This window comes from Lissotriton vulgaris, chromosome 4_1 (genome assembly GCF_964263255.1).
Source record: "Lissotriton vulgaris chromosome 4_1, aLisVul1.2, whole genome shotgun sequence".
Taxonomy (NCBI): Eukaryota; Metazoa; Chordata; class Amphibia; order Caudata; family Salamandridae; genus Lissotriton; species Lissotriton vulgaris.
In genome coordinates, this window is record NC_141691.1 from 366,206,171 (window position 1) to 366,222,052 (window position 15,882).

The window sequence follows — 15,882 nt, forward strand, 5'->3', positions numbered from 1 at the left end:
CTGCAAGAGCTCTGCTGCAGTGAGTTCTGATTCCCAAGAGGTGTTCCCCAGGTCCTGGACCCATAGCTGGCATCAGAGTATACTCCTGCCTCAAAACAGAACTGCAGGTGAAAGTCCAATTGTTTTGGGCTCACAGCGAAGGGACTCTTTGCAGCAATAAGCAGCAGTCTGAGACACCTACTAACAAAGCTCCAGCGGCGACCTGCTCTTTCCGTCAGCTATGAACTTTTGCATCAGCAACAGTTGCGGTGTCTCCCACCAATGTGATGCTCCAGTGACCGCCTGCGTCAACAGCCAATGCGAAGAGCCAGAGGTGACCTCCTCCTCGCACCAGACTCCTCACTGCCCCTGCCAATGCAATGCTTTAGCTGAGGCAACCTCCTGGGTTTGGACTGTGAGAAGATAAACTCTTTACCAGGACATACCTGGTTCCAGTATCCAAACCGCACTCTATCGCAGTTGCCCAGAACTTGTGACTTTAATCCAGTCCAGTATGACCAGATACCAGAGAATGGTGGTTCCTGCTTTTTGGATCTATTTTCAACTAGAACTTTTAAAATGTGTAGCCCGGGTTCTACTGATTGGATTTTTGTTATTTTGGTGATTTTTCTTGTGTTAAGAAATGCCGATATTGTCACACTACTAAGTAACTAAAAGGTAATACATCTTTTGCCAGGAAATCCAAAACCAAAAAGGAAATGTTCTCATCAAAAACAGCAATCACAAAACCATTTTATCATTAAGGAGGATAGTGAACTGCAGTTGATCCATATGTTAGGAGAGTGAAGCAAACAATTTTCCGACATATACAGTTGAAACATGAAATAGGCTATAACTATTGGCAACAGCTCTGTATTTTTTTATTTAAAGGCAAAATGGTTTAAATTATTGTCGCCTGCGTTTTTAGTAATTTAGAATGAGAATTTGAATTAAGTTGACATTATTATAAAGTGGTAAAGTAGTGACACAATGTAAACAGTCCGAATTTAAATTTGAAGCATTTGCAAGTGACACAAACTGAAGGTTCATTTAAATTTAAAAAAATCCAAACAATTTTACTTTTTTTTTTTAGAAAAATATATCTACACAAAGACAACAGAAAAGGACTTATCTAAAAAAACATTACATTTAAACATACTAATACCATATGAAGAGCCAGTTCTCATTTTCAAATTACAATTATCAAAAGTGGATGAACAATCAAAGCTGCTCTATGGAAAAAGAAACTGAAATTAAATTCCTCTGTTCCATCAAACAGACTTAACATGATGGCATTCTACGTGAAAACAAGTGCAAACTCCAATGTGACCCATCCCTGATCCCCACATACTTGACTTAAATGTTGGTAAGTAACAGTTCGTGGAAAATGCTCTATAACGAATTGGCCGCAAACTACACACAGACAATTCTATTTTTCTAAAACAAAAAGTTCAACCACCAGCAGGTTAGAGCGCATCATAGTCCTCGTCATCTTCGTGTTTCCTCTTCAGTGGATTTGATTCAGCCGCATTCTGTGAGGATACCATGTTTGTTGTGATGAGGATGTTCTTTGACCCGATTAACGAAGGATTAATAAGAACATTTTGGACTGTAGGGGTAGTGGTAGTTGCTGCAGTATAGAAGAGAGAACAAACATTGATTTCAAATGTTAAGACACTCAATTCTAATGAACTAGTAAAGGTCAAGATACAGCACAAGTATTGGACCTAACTATATCAAATACTTTTCATCAACTACAGAATAAGTGAGAGTGTAGGAGGCTGGCTTAGTATACGGTGCACATTTAATTAAGTGATGCACCTTGCATTAATCCAGGCAACCCTTGTGGTGATTTTAGTGGTCGTTGATAATAACCATAGAACGCTCTTAAAGTGGTAGCCGTGGAGAGCAGCCTTCAGGCTTATCTTGAAGGAGTGTTAAGCAGCTTGTTTCACCAGTTTAATCATGTACTGTAGGTTAAACGACAATGAACTACACAGTGTATATATAAACATATGCCTATTTATTACACACCACTCACCAGCACATTGTAAGATCTCCTACATGGAGATAGCAACTCAAATACACAACACTACTTCAATTGCAATAAGGTAAATAGCACAAAATACAGGGGTCTCCAGGTGATGAGAAAACCATATATTAAGGAAGTGGAATGCAAACTGCAGGAGAGGACAGGACTTGGACAAGAAGATTCAGAGGAGCCGGGGACATAGGGAACCACCCAAGGTAAGTACCCAGGAACCCCACAGAGGCTGTGTGCAGAGGGGGAACACAGCCACGTGTCCAATGGAAGTCAATGGAGATGGCACGTTCACAGTTTTGCAGAAAACGGACCCTTTCATAGAACCTTGAAGAATTACTTTGGAGGACGGAAGGTTGGAGAGCCACCCCACCTGTGAATGCCCTAGAGACCAGGTTACCTCTACCGAGGAAGCCAGGTGCATAGGGGTGAAGAGACATCTGAATCCTCCGTAGACGACAACGGAATACTTGGAGAAAAGGGCCTCTGGAGAAGTAGGTGAACAAGTCCGGTGAAATCCAAGGGTAGATTCTGGCAGTGAAGAACCTGCATGCAGAGGGGACAGAGTCTATGCCACTCAGGAGTGACCAGGAGACCACGAAGAACATGCCCACCGTTGTCAGACGGTACAGACAAGTTGACGGTGACCATGCCGCTGCAGCGGTGAGGACCAAGCGACGCTGAGGAAGACCTGGAGTCATGCACAAGCTGTCCCACGTTGGATGTCAAACACCAAGGGTTAGGTGTCTGGGGGGAGCACCAACAAGCCTTGGTGGCCGTAACTAGCGTGGAGAACGAAGAAGGAGCAAAGTTGGAACCAGCTAGGTTCAAGGGACTCACCACAAGCAGAAGAGTAAAGAGCAGACCCTGAGCAAGCAGGGGAGACCTCTGAAGCAGAAGACCAAACTCAGTAGAACCCGCAGGCCGAAGGCACATGAATTACAAGCGGACCTCGAGCAACTCACCAAATATGAAGGCCCACAGTGCAGTGGATACAGTGAGGATGCTGTACTTGGCAGGAAAAGATGCTGGAGGCTAGAGCTTCTTGTAGCCTGAAGATCTCAGGAGTGTAGAGCCAACAAGCCTTGTCACTGGAAAGTCAAAACAGTGCACAGGGGCTCGGTCCCTGGGGTTTAGAAGAGGGATACTGGCCTCAAAATCTACTGAGGGAGAACCTCATAAGCTTGGACTCACTCACAGTGAACTCATGATAAAATGGACTACATGTGGATTTCACCGGTGTCCGCCTTGTAAGATAAAGCCGCTGTGCTGAAGCCAGGTTAAGGGGCACCAGACTGGTTGCATGTGGACATGTGTGCGCACCCCTGGAAGGGCTGTGCTGGGGAGATTCCTGTTGTGCGTAGCCCAGGAGTTGGTACAGATAGAACGGTGTGGAAGGGATTATGTAGAGTTGTGTGGCGACATGGAATAGGCATCATAATGTGGGGAGACACATGTAAGGTAGAGTCAGTGTTAACTGTTTCACTGTAGGAACCCTCCATTATTCTCCTATGGAGACATAGACCACCTGGGGTAGTTTCAGTGCCCTAGGGCCTACAAACTCCCGAAACGCACCAAAGTACACTATAAGCTGTGTACAAAGAAATATTCTCCTGAGTCCAAAGCCATATCTGTATTGATTATGGGTCATCCAGAAATGACATATTCCTCTGACTCCGCTCATAACCAGAGCCCGGCCGGGTGTGACTCTGCCAAGCTGGATTAATTACCTTCCTCCCCAAGCTGTAGCATCAGAGGCCTAGCCCTTCACTGCAAGCATTCCCAAGGGCAAAGATTTTCTCTCCAGGAGGGAGAGGTTGAGGTGAAGCTGCAGGGTATCAATCAGCAGCTGTCACCCGGACCAGGCACCAGGCCTGCTCCAGGCCATGAAGGAAGGGATCAGGGGGAGGTAAAGGGCTTTTCAGAGACCATCTGGCATGAGACCCCTGGATGACGCCATCTTGAAGTATTTCAGAGGCCTGTTCAGAAAGTAGGGATCAGGGGCGGAGAGGTGATGTGCCGCTGCAGGATAGAGCAGAAGTGCCTTCCTGCCCGCCCCCTCCAATTTCTCTTAAAAGATCTTGTACAGGAAGAGGAGCTCGCTCTGTGGTGTGGTCTTGCTGAGGAAGACTGGCGCTGGAGCCTGGCACTATGGGCAGCTGGAAGGAGGAATCCCCTGACCGCCCCAAGACTCTGGACTGTGCCTTTGAGGGAGTCCAGTGCCCGTAGGAGGAAGCCCGGGGACGCTGTGCAAGAAGGAGAGGCAGGTGAAAGGCTAGCGCAGGGAGCCAGTGAAGACAGCTCCCTGCTGAGTCACCCTCTTGGAGGCCAGGAGGGTGGTTAAAAGTGCTCCAGATGGCTAGGGTTGATCACCAGGAGCGAGAAGAGGCCATCGAAATCAGACCTACGGGGCAGATATGCCCCCAGAAGGCAGCTGACCTTTGACCTCAGATCGGACCGACAACGAAGCGCGTGGGGCTCTACTGCTGGTCTTTGATGGTACTCCAGGGTGGGTCAGGTCCCAGGGGCTTCTCCCAGAAGAATGTCATGCCGGGGAGCACCATCACACACCTCGTGAAGGTGCAAACGTGACCCAGGCTCTCAATCCTTGGCCCCGCAAAGTAAAGTCAAGACGCGCCGTTGCGCTCACTGTGAAATGACCCCCCGGTGGCCCAGGAGCCTACCCCGGGCTGTGACGTAACCTGAAGCCGGGGAGTGCCGTTTTGACCAAATGAAGAGGTTCCTGGGGCCAATGACCCCATCTCAGGGTCCCGCCAAATAGCAATTGCGCACCAGTGAAGAGATTACTGGGGCCCGGGGCCCCTACCCCGGGCCACGCAGAAGAAGTTTGAAAGCGCAGTCACGCTCCCTGAGAAGGTGGGAGAGGCCAAGGACCCTTTCCTGGGCGCTGGTGTCAGAGGTGAGTGTGCCATCGCACTCACCCGCAGCAAGAAGGTGGACGGTGAGTACTGTCGCACTTCCCCGAAGGCCCCGCCCAACTTGCTGCAGCATCTGTGTCTACCCACAGGAGAGGGCAGATCAGAATGAAGAGTCGGCTCTTGTGGCAGGACACAAAGATGCTGGCCAGGCAAGGAACTGGCGAGAGCAGCCAGGGGTGGGCTCCCTGGGCTGCTCTCCACCTTAGCTGCATGTGGGGTGTCCGGGTGGGACCGGGCCCCCGAGAAAGTAAAGATGCAATGTGAGGTCACCAACGAAAGCAGCGCGGCTCTCCCCGCAGCAGTGGGAGAGCAGCTGCTAGAATATTCACGCTTCCAGAAAGAGAGCCCCATATGCCCTGCTGGGCTTGGACCATGGAAAAGAAAAACCTACTTGATTTCAGAGCGTGGTGACCTCCGGAAGATGGAGTCACCACCATTTGTTTGCAAAGGTGCAGAGGGAGCTGCAGGAGCAATGCAGACTCCCCCAGCACGAAAGTAGAACGTCCCCACCCTATGGGGTACTTGAAGATAAGAACCCCTCAAGGGTTATTCATGTTTTGTCAAGCATACCTAATGCTGGAACTTTTGTTCTTCAGCTGGGAGCTGATGCTTAGGACTACACTGAGGTGTGATAGGCTGAACATGGATTGTCTTCGTGGAGATATCCCCTAGAGGTGGAAAGGTGTAATTGCACCAGTGGTGCATTTACGAATGGTGTTCCTTATGGAGATTGGAAGTCACATGTAATATGTGGAATGATATGTAATTTCGAAATATGTTGCCAGGCATTCTTGCCAGGATGCCTGGTTGTAATTTCATAATCATGTGAATATAAATGTGATGCCTTTTAGGGACTGAGATGGACTTTCATTTTTCATGTTATCAGATATGATAAGTACAAGTCATTCTAAGTGATGCCTAGACATGTATTCTTGCTACTGCGTTGACTGACTGTTCTTATAAAGCGCACTAATGCCGAGGCGTCTTGGCGCTGTGTTAGAGTTAGGCAATGGCAATGTAGGGGAGAATCTTTCTCAGTCCTCTTAGGGTGAAGAAACATGCGGACATGACCGGATTGATTTGTGGGGCCCAGGTCAAATTTTTATTGACCATGACTCCTAAATTCCTAGCTTTTAAAACTGGTATCAGAGGTGATCCGGCAGCATTTGGCCACCATAGTTGGCTCCAGATTGGATCCTTTGTGCCAAATTACAGGAAGTCTGTGGCCCTGGTGTCTCCTGACTCCGTAACAGATACTATAAGCTGCGTATCGTCAGCATAAGACACCAATTTAAACTCATGGCTCTTTATCATTCAACATATATGCGGCCAGTGGGGCCACATATATGTTGAATAAAGTTGGTGATAAGGCCGATCCCTGTGGGACTCCACCCAGCAAGGTAAACTCTTCAGATCTTAGGCCATTCCAACAGATCATTTGTCCCCTGTCTGACAGAAAGGATGATAAAAGAGAAAGTGATGTGCCCCTTACTCCCGTCTCCTGCAGCCTTTGATTCAACACTGTATGATTCACTGTGTCAAAGGCTGCAGTTAGATCTAGCAGGACTAATATAGCCCTTCCCCCTCATACGGTTACCTTACGTATTTCTTCTGTTGCTCCGTAGAATGTTTAGCACGGAAACCATGCAGGGTGGTAGCTAGCAGATTGTTTGTCTCAAGAAAAGCCATCAGTTCACAATTAATGGCCTTTTCCAGTACTTTTGCTGCAAATGGCAGGCAGGAGATAGGTCTATAGTTCATCTCAACCTGTGGGTCCATTTTAGATTTTTTTCATAAGTGGGAATATACAGGCTTTTTTCTATGCCTTGGGGAACAATCCATCCGCCAAACTTTTGCTAATTAGTGGGGATAGGGCAGAGCTGATAACTTTAGATGCCATGTGAAGTATATAAGGGGGACACGGATCCAGAGGTGAGCCAGACTTAATACTCAAGACCAATTCCTCCACCCTGTCTTCTGAGATTGGGGGGGAATGATAACAAGCCAACTTGTTCCTTCATACATTCTGGTTGCACTATGTTTATTTGTTCTGTGTTATGTCTTGAGTTAGTTGAACGAGACTATCAGCCACTGTTATTAAAGTGCGTTTTTACTATATGGTCAGTATGAGAGGCTCTCAGTCAGGGTTATGTGTCACTTATTTAAATAATGGGGTGGGCCGCCACTGGGGTGGTGCCATTGGGAAGGGCCCTTGCTCCAGGTTATGGCCAACCCACTGCATTTGGGGGCAAAATGATGTTCATACATGTGAGTGATGGTACTAGCCCCCGCACTGGGGCATTGTACGCAATGTCAAGACTTATTCCCAACAGCTTCTGTATATTTGTAAAATAATGCATAGTATTGACTAGTGTGTGTGTAAGAAACGTACTCTTTCTTTTTGCAAAGAAAAGTACAGAGTGGACAATCAAATATTGAGTGTTATTTCTGTGTACCTATAAATGGCGATTACTAGCCCACACCACCTGCTTTGAGTAAGCCTTAGATTGCTCTGCAATGCTACCCTCTGATAGTCAAGCATTACAATGGGGTGTTTGGTTCCCAGTGAAGGACAATGTAGACCCATTATTTGTGCTGGCCTCAAAACTAATGCCTCGTTTTCCAACACTAGCCCTCTGTTTTTCTACATACTAGCAGTTTGATAATCAACTGGCGTGAGACTAGAACAGGAAGGTGAAAAGAAGACAACATTTTGAATTCAACAAGGCCTCATTTGTATAGAAATTTCAAGGCTGTCTCCAATAAACTAGTTGTTGAAATAAAGCAATAGGGAATCTAAGTGTAAAAAAAAAGTGACTAGGTTGTCATCTGTAACACAAGCAAGTATCAGACAAATGAACATTCTGGGATGATTATTCTTGGTCACAGCTAGAGATGCAGAACTGGATAATGGGAAATGTTTTTCTATAAACTTTATAGCTCCTTTGAAGGTCGCTCTACAACAAATTACAAAATAGTTACTTACCAGTAGGAGTAGTTTTGCAGCTTGAAGAGTTTTCTGGATTCAGAAGCTGTGCATTACTCCATCTAGTGGTTGGGTATGTAATTATTATTCTTTTTTGTTCTGGGGATCGTTGACCACCATTTGGTGGTAGGGCCATCTCTTGATTTTCAATTTTTTAATATAGTTCCCACCTGCTTGCTTCATCTCCCATTTCTGGGGAGGCAGGTGGGATGCATGTGAATCTGGAAAACTTGAAACTGTAAAAATACTCCTACTGGTAAGTAACCATTTTGTTTTGCAGCATGATTCCTTTTCTGGATTCACATGCTGTTCGTTAGATTATGTAGTTGTAGCAGTATCCTGTTTCCTGGGTTGGTTGGGTTGAAACGTGGGTGTTTCGTGAAGGTGTGTTGCGATGACCAGGCTGCTGCCATGCAGATATCATGCAGGTGATGCGCCCTGCTTCTTGGTTGAGTGGGCTCTTGGACGCATAGATAATGTCTTTGCCACTCTGGTGTTCCAGGTTTGTATAGCTGAATAGAAACAAGAACTACCCTGCCAGGGTTAATTTCAAGGTCCCAAAGGGATCCTTACAATCAGATGAGAGGTGACAAAAGATACGTTTCAGAGCTGACAATACATCACACAAAATCAATACACCTTTTTTATGAAAATATATATAAATATATATATATATATATATATATATATATATATATATATATATATAATTTATTTGTTATTTGTTATGTTTGAGTTCATATAAAGAATCCATATAAGTGCTTTAGAAAAATATATACATTGATTTAGATTCTTACATTAAACATAAGGTGGAGGGAGAAACCATGGTGTTTCTGGTTTAGAATTGGATCATAGTTAGAGTTAAGCAGAGTGCATTCATTCAATACACTCCCTCTCAACCTTACTCATTACAATAATTATACAATCACACACATAAAATTATAGAGGTACATCAGGGCCTGCAGGAGAAATATCTTGTGGCTGCTAGGACTGAAGTTACAACATGGAGGCAAGACGATGTGGACAGGGTGGTTTAACAAAAACTACATGTGACTCACATGGATGGCCCTAAGTGTAGTTTTTGTTAAACCACCATGTCCACATCGTCAACCCTGGGTGAATGAGGTAGATTACCAAGAGTGTCTTAGGACCAAAATAATGTTGCAGTTTAAACTGGATAGCCAAAGAGGGATGCATCTCTGAGAGGCCCTGGTGCTGTCCATACACCTGGGTCATCAACAGGTTAGAGAATGTGGGAGGTCAAGTTTCAACCTGCTGCCAGCAGACGGAAAAAACAGTGTGATCATCAAAGGCAAGAAGACACTGGCCCAGAACCAGGGGAATGCTAAAAGAAAGTGGTGAGGATAATTCAGTGAGAGAAGAGAGATAATTGGCAGTGTTTCGGGATCTTCAACATACTGTAAAGGGTAATTCAAAAAGGTGTCAATCTTTACCTGATTTTATTGATGTTTGAGAGGATGGAATCTGTACAGTGAATCTTTGACTGGTCAGTGGCACTGGGTTCCCAACTTTTGTTGACACGGATACAGACTGTGCAGGAGTACCTGTAAACAATACACAACAAGGAGTTGAACATGTATTGCGTTTGCTATTAACAATCGCTCCTAAAAGTTTTATATAGTCTCTAGAGGACAAACTTATGGAAGACAAAACACATCTCAATGGTTTACTAACAATGTGCATTAAAACTACCCCTTTACAGTTAAGGAGTGAAGTTAAAATGGCGAAGAGAATCATAAAGGGACGATTGTTTACTGACAATATGACAAGAGTGAATAACAAAAGTATGACTAGCATTGTAGTGCATGTTAAGACTGACAATCTTAAGTCTGATGTAAAAAAAAAGATTATAACAGAGAAAACTCTGAGCTGCAGAGTCTGCACATTCGGCTGGATCATCACCTGCATTCAATAACCAACATCTCGCAGGAGGTCTGCAAATCATCAGAACATTTAAGGCCTTCATCTGAGCCTTTAATTCTCAAGTGGCAGCTGTTGCTATGCAACATTTCTGGACATCACCTTCTTTAGTTTTTCTCTTGATTCATATAAAAAAAATTAAAAACAATAGGCTCATTGTATGTTCAACTCCTATATGTTCCACCTTGAAATACAGCCCATTTTATAGCTCCCAAAAATATTTTTTACATAACTGTTACAAGGACAGGAGCGCATAGCCATGACGTGCACGGACATTGGTGTGTTTTCAACAGCTAGGGCCCTGAGGGGGAACAGCCCAGAGACTAAAAACCAGTCGTCAGTGCAGGGAGGATGGGCCGGTCAATGTGGAATCTGCGGCTAGATCATGTCTCTACCGGATAAGGTAAGTAACTTTTCCATCGGATAGAAACATCTAGCCGCTGATTCCTTACCTTTGAATAGATGCCAAAGCAATACCATCCCCAGAGGAGGTACTGCAGACAAGTTTAGACCAGGATGTCCTGCAGGGCAGAGCAGTCACAAAAGCGGCCCCTGGGGACTTGACTGTCCAGGCAGTAGTGCTTGGTGAACGTGTGCAGTGATGCCCACGTTGCTGGCCGACACATGTCAAGGACTAAAACTCCACATTGCCATGCTGTGGTAGCTTTAACTCTGGTACAGTGAGCCCTGAAGCCTTTAGGAGGCTGCTTTTTGGCTACAGTTTAGCAGATTTTGATGCAAAGGACAACCCACAGAGAGATTGTCCTTTTCAGCACCGCACAATCCCTCTATGGTTCCACGGTCTGCCCCCCTAAAGAGTTAGTCGTCCACCTGGAACTCTTTTGTGTGGTCAAGGTGGAATGACACCGCTCTTTTTCAATCATACGGTGGAGTCACTCCTCTTCTTTAGAAGGGGGCGGTGGAGCGTTGAAAGTGGGCAAGGTGACAGATTGCCCCAAGTGGAATGGTGTTACCACTTTCGGGAAGAAAGAGACCCTAGTGTGAAGCAGTAATGTGTCAGGTACAGAAGCTTAGATGACGGAGCATACAATTTACTCACCCTCTTGGCATAAGTTATTGCTACTAAAAATGATATTTTGATAGTAAGCAGCCGGAGGGGGCAGTTGTGCAGAGGTTCGTATCGAGCACACATCAGGAAGGTGAGAACCAAGTTAAGGTCCCACTGAGGAATGATAAAAGGGGCAGGTGAAAACATTTACAAGCCCCATGAAAAATCGATTTACAACAGGGGATTTAAATAAGTAGGGTTCGTCTGGCAGCCTTATAAAGGCAGACAAGGCCGAAAGGTATCCTTCAAGAGTACCCTGAGTTGGGCCCTGCTGGGCAAGGATCAAAATAAAAAGTAAGACCTGAGATAGGGAAGCAGAAAGAGGATCAATAGATCTTGATGTACAATATTTTAGACATTTTTGCCACCGGCAGGCGTACAGTCTTGTTAAAGGGACGCCTGGCTGCAAAAATAACATTAAACTTCGGGAGGAAAGTCGAATGCTATTAACTGCTGCAGCTCATTCTCCACACAAGAAGGCGTAGAGTTGACAGTTTGGGGTGGAGGACCTACCCCTGCTGTTGCAGAAGAAGATCCTCCTGGAGGATCAATGCTCAATTGGAGAAGCTCGGGATACCAGACTCTCCGTGGAGAGTCCAGAGCCACAAGAATGACTTTGCCCCGGTTGCTCATGACTGCAGGTGAGCACAGGATAATGTAGGTTGTTTAGTGACTTACCCTGACAAGGATTGTGGCTTGTCAGAGTGCATCCTCTGCCAACCAGAAAGCTGTTTTCTAACATCCGCTCTATCAATAAATTCTTGACACTGATATCAAGGGCTTTGCCTGGGGAGTAAGCAAATCACCTCTGTCTGCCAAACCTGCATGCAGGCCCTCGAAAAAATGTTGCCACTGTGAATGTGCAGGTTAATTTGCTAAAGGCTGAATTAATGAATATATGAAATGACTAGCCCCACTGAGAAGAAACTGCAAGTAGTTAGAGACGAAGTGGCTCAAGGATACTGTGAAGAAGTTTAAGAAGGATACTTCATCGTTTATCAAAAGGCTAAGAAGGCAGACAGCAGGACCAAGTGCAAAGGACTAAGGGTAATAGCATGGAATTCTTCATGGAGGATTGGTTCGTTACAGTGCTGATACACAGGGGCTTCTCCAGTTTTTCCAGTGAAACACTTGCACAGAAACCAAAGCCCAGGCAAAGCTTCCTTTGCTGTGACCAAGTCCCATCTTAGAGTGATCATTCTAAATGGATTCCACAACTTCAAGGATAATAATGCCAAGAAGCACCAGCGTGACCTAGGACTAAGGTATAAAGATGTTATTCCTGAACATGCATGTTATAGCAGTGGGAAATAAATGGCACTTCATCTTGCCCAGACATGTTGGTGGTTCAACAGTTGGTGTACCACCAGACTGCAGAGGAGACCAGAGAAACTATGTTGCAAAATGTGAGCAGTCTTCTCTTCGATAGGGGTGACATCCCCAGTCATCCCCAGGTTGTGTCCTTGCCTACTGGATCAAGGATGTAGAAACCACTTCTTTTGGAGGAACTGATTTAGCAGACTGCATATATACAATGGGTTCAGGTCAACACTTGTAGCATGCAGAATTGTTTTCATTTAACAGTCTTGACATGCCGGAGGTTAGGGGAAGGGAGTTGGAGGGGTGGACAGTAGATCATACATAGCAATCTACACCATTGTGTTAATTCATGTTTGGGACGGGTTCTTCTGTTGAATATGTAAAAAAGTACTATCAGACATTCCAACTGAGGTAAATCAAAGAATGAGCCTTCGTCTCAGTGGAGGACTCATTTATTAGCATGGAAAGCATCATCACCATGCACCACGAGATCAGCTGGAAATGCCATAAAGGGTTGGAAAGGTAAAGTAACTAGGGAAACCGTATTGTGGCCTTCGCATCCTGAGAGAAACTGCTGCGTGACAAAGCTCTAGAACCTTGGACTTGAAGGACACCCCCCAAAGAAGTTCAGTGTACTCAAGGTAAACTTCCTTGGGAACAGCAAAATGTACAGGTACTTTCAAAGAAAGCACACATTGGTAAGATTCAATATGCACTGGGGTAAAGAGCTTGACTGCTGAAGTCAGAGTTTATAATGAGAAATTGGGTGCTGGTGTCACTTCTTCTAATTAGAGAACACTATAACATACCTGCATGAGGAATCTCAGTGCAAATAGGGGACCGATTTTGGGGAATTGAAGAATTTATATTTGGAGAAAGCTCTCCCCAACCTCAGGGTGGTGACCATTCAAGCTAGTCTCCAGCTAATCCTGCAAATAGTTATAATAAAAAAGAAATCCTGCAAAAATTTAAACAAGGCCATTGTAAAAGGACCAGATTCTATAAAATGGGATTAGCTTGTGGCAAAATAAGTTGAAGCTATGGTGAGAAGGAAGGCCTCTGCCTTCACACCACAATGAGTCAGGGTCTTTATCTACACACTAGAAAGATATTTAATTGTAACTATAAATAATGCTTTGCAAGTGATATCCAGTTACTGGACCCCTAGTGACCACTCCATTTTGCGATTGTTGCCACCTATGGCTGGGTCCCACGTCCCCCTTGTGCCTACCAAAGTAGCTTGCATTAACCGTATCCTCAGGAATTTATGTTGGGAAGATGTTTATTACAATAACTCCCTTTTGACAGGTATAAAACACACTTAGTATTTAAAAGAAAGGCACTACTCAGTAGACCTTTTAGCACACAAGGAAGGGTGTTAAGTATTGGAAAGAAGACCATGTGAAAATGTAATGGAGCGGTTTACACCATTTACTCCTATGTGAATGCTAAATGGCTGTGTTTGCCATTTCAGGATTCGAAGCATAAGGATAATAAGCATTGATCTATCAAGTGCAATGGTTGTGATATGAATGTTTCCAAATTACAGTTATTATAGTACAACTCTTAAACTGTTGTCTTTTAATTCTTAGATATTAGTTGGTGTATTTTGGGGGAGTTGCTTTGCATCATGGCTGCGTAGACGTGCTCTGAAAGAGCCCTGCACGACGGCCCGAGTTAAGTATGCATCCGGAGGAATCCTGGCTCTTACTGGCATGCAAGTTGGTCTCATGGGACCCGCGAGACCTCCAGCCACCACATGAGCGACTATCATGGTGCGAGACCCCGTGGTAAAGGAAACGGAGCCCCGATTCGGACGAGAAGACGGTGCCATTCTGGAATCGGCACAGTGAGACCAGCATGAGATGCTGGGAATGCGGACCTGCCGGAACCTGTTGAGGCGGCGCAAACAAGTCATGGTCCCAGAGGAAGGCGGATTGCCTCAGTGAGAGAGATTGGGACAGCGGGGGACCCGGTGACTGCTGAAAGGGGGCCCCGTTCCTGCAGGGGAGGCAGGTACTGGCTACGGGCTGGAGGAGCAGCCAGTTTGCGACGTTGGGCCGGTGAGCCAGTCAAGCCCCTGCCAAAACAGCGCTGCCACTTAGTGACCCTTGCGGAGGCCGGATCCTGACCGGAAATACAGTGGAAGGGCGGATCGGACAGACGCGGGTGGAGAAGTGATTTGCTTGGCCCGTGGAGCAGTGGGGTCTAAGAGGTGAGCAGCTGAGAGGGACCTGAGTGGACAGGGACGATCCTGCCCAGAGCACGAGTTGCCCTGCACCAGTGAAGCATGCAGTACAGTGGACCACTCCTGGATGGCAGCCCCCTCCCCCCCCCCCCGATAGCCAGCGTATCGTGGGCAAGCTGGGTTGAAAGACCGGTGCAGGGCGGCGGACTGCCGGTTTGCTGAGGGGCTGCCTGGGGCTTGATGAGATCCGGCTGGCTTGGTGGCGGTGTGCTCTAGGAGTGAGGCGGTATTCCGGGACCCCTGGTCAGATGTCGTGAGAGCAGGGGTAACTGACGGGAGACCCCCCTGAGAGCCTGGTCCGAGAGGCCACAAACAGGCTGGTCAGTTCTGCCTGACTGGGAGACGGAGGCAATTAGTGGTGAGAGAAGTTCCAGCACCCCAGGGCCCAGGGGTCTGTGCAGAAGAGGACAAGTGCCTGGGCCAATACTGAAGTTCCACACATACCAGTGCCCAGGAGCGGATCACTAGTGCCAGAGGACAGACTGGAGACTGTGCTTAGACCTCGATCGGGCGTCTAGAGGTGCCTGGCTGGGGGGGCCTTGGGGCGCAGATCCCCCTTGCCATAGTCTTGGAGGGTGGGGTTGAAGTCGTCATGGAGGGATACTTCAGGCGTTCCCCCTGACAAGGAGGGTCATACAGGATATCGCCCAGCGCAACTGGCTGGTCATCATCGCAAAGGACAAAGCGACAAAGGTGCATTCTAATTAAATATCAAATTATGCACAGCCTACATTTAATGGCCCAGATGACAGAAACGAGGATCCAGTGATGGGGAAGGGAACACCGGAGAGGGCTGCTGAGGACACACCAACACTAATGGACGTTATCCGGGCCATTTAGTCGACTAGGGACTAAATGATCTGGAAGATAGATGCTGTGGCCGTAGATGTTAATTTACTGAGATGTGATCTACGGAAAGTCTAGGATAGAGTGATGACGGTCACAGCTTAAGACACAGAAGCAACAAGTGATCAAGCTAGATAAACGCGCTGAACCGAAGATTTGTGGGGTTTCCTGAGAAGGCAACGGACCCCGTAGTGGAATTGTTCCTGGAGGACTGCATTGCCTGAGAAATGGCTTCTAAGCAGTTGTCAAAGTTCTTCAGTAACGAACAAGCACACAGAGCATTGGTGCCCCCAACCCCTGACCTGGAACGCCTCCTCGAGCTATCATTGCAAAACTATTTAATTTCAGGGATAGGGATCTTCTACTCCAGCTTTCTTGTAGCGGACAACAGTTCTTCTTCGAGGGTCATTCCATATCAGTGTACCCTGATTACACCCAAAGGGTCCAGAAACAGAGAAAGACCTTGGTCGCAGTCAAACGGCGGCTTAGAGACCTGAACCTAAAATACAGCCT

General features: G+C 46.2%; 1 protein-coding gene across 1 annotated transcript in view; it reads right to left on the minus strand.

Moving 5' to 3' along the window:
- Nucleotides 1-836: 836 nt before the first annotated feature.
- Nucleotides 837-15,882, minus strand: part of TAF9B (TATA-box binding protein associated factor 9b) — a 92,058-nt gene continuing 77,012 nt past the window's right edge. Inside the window, exons 6-7 of the mRNA XM_086918743.1 lie at nucleotides 9,400-9,510; nucleotides 837-1,609 (exon numbers count right to left, since the gene is read on the minus strand). Coding sequence (XP_086774869.1) covers nucleotides 1,446-1,609; nucleotides 9,400-9,510 — 275 coding nt within the window. The 3' untranslated portion in view covers nucleotides 837-1,445. The remainder of the gene's footprint in view (nucleotides 1,610-9,399; nucleotides 9,511-15,882) is intronic.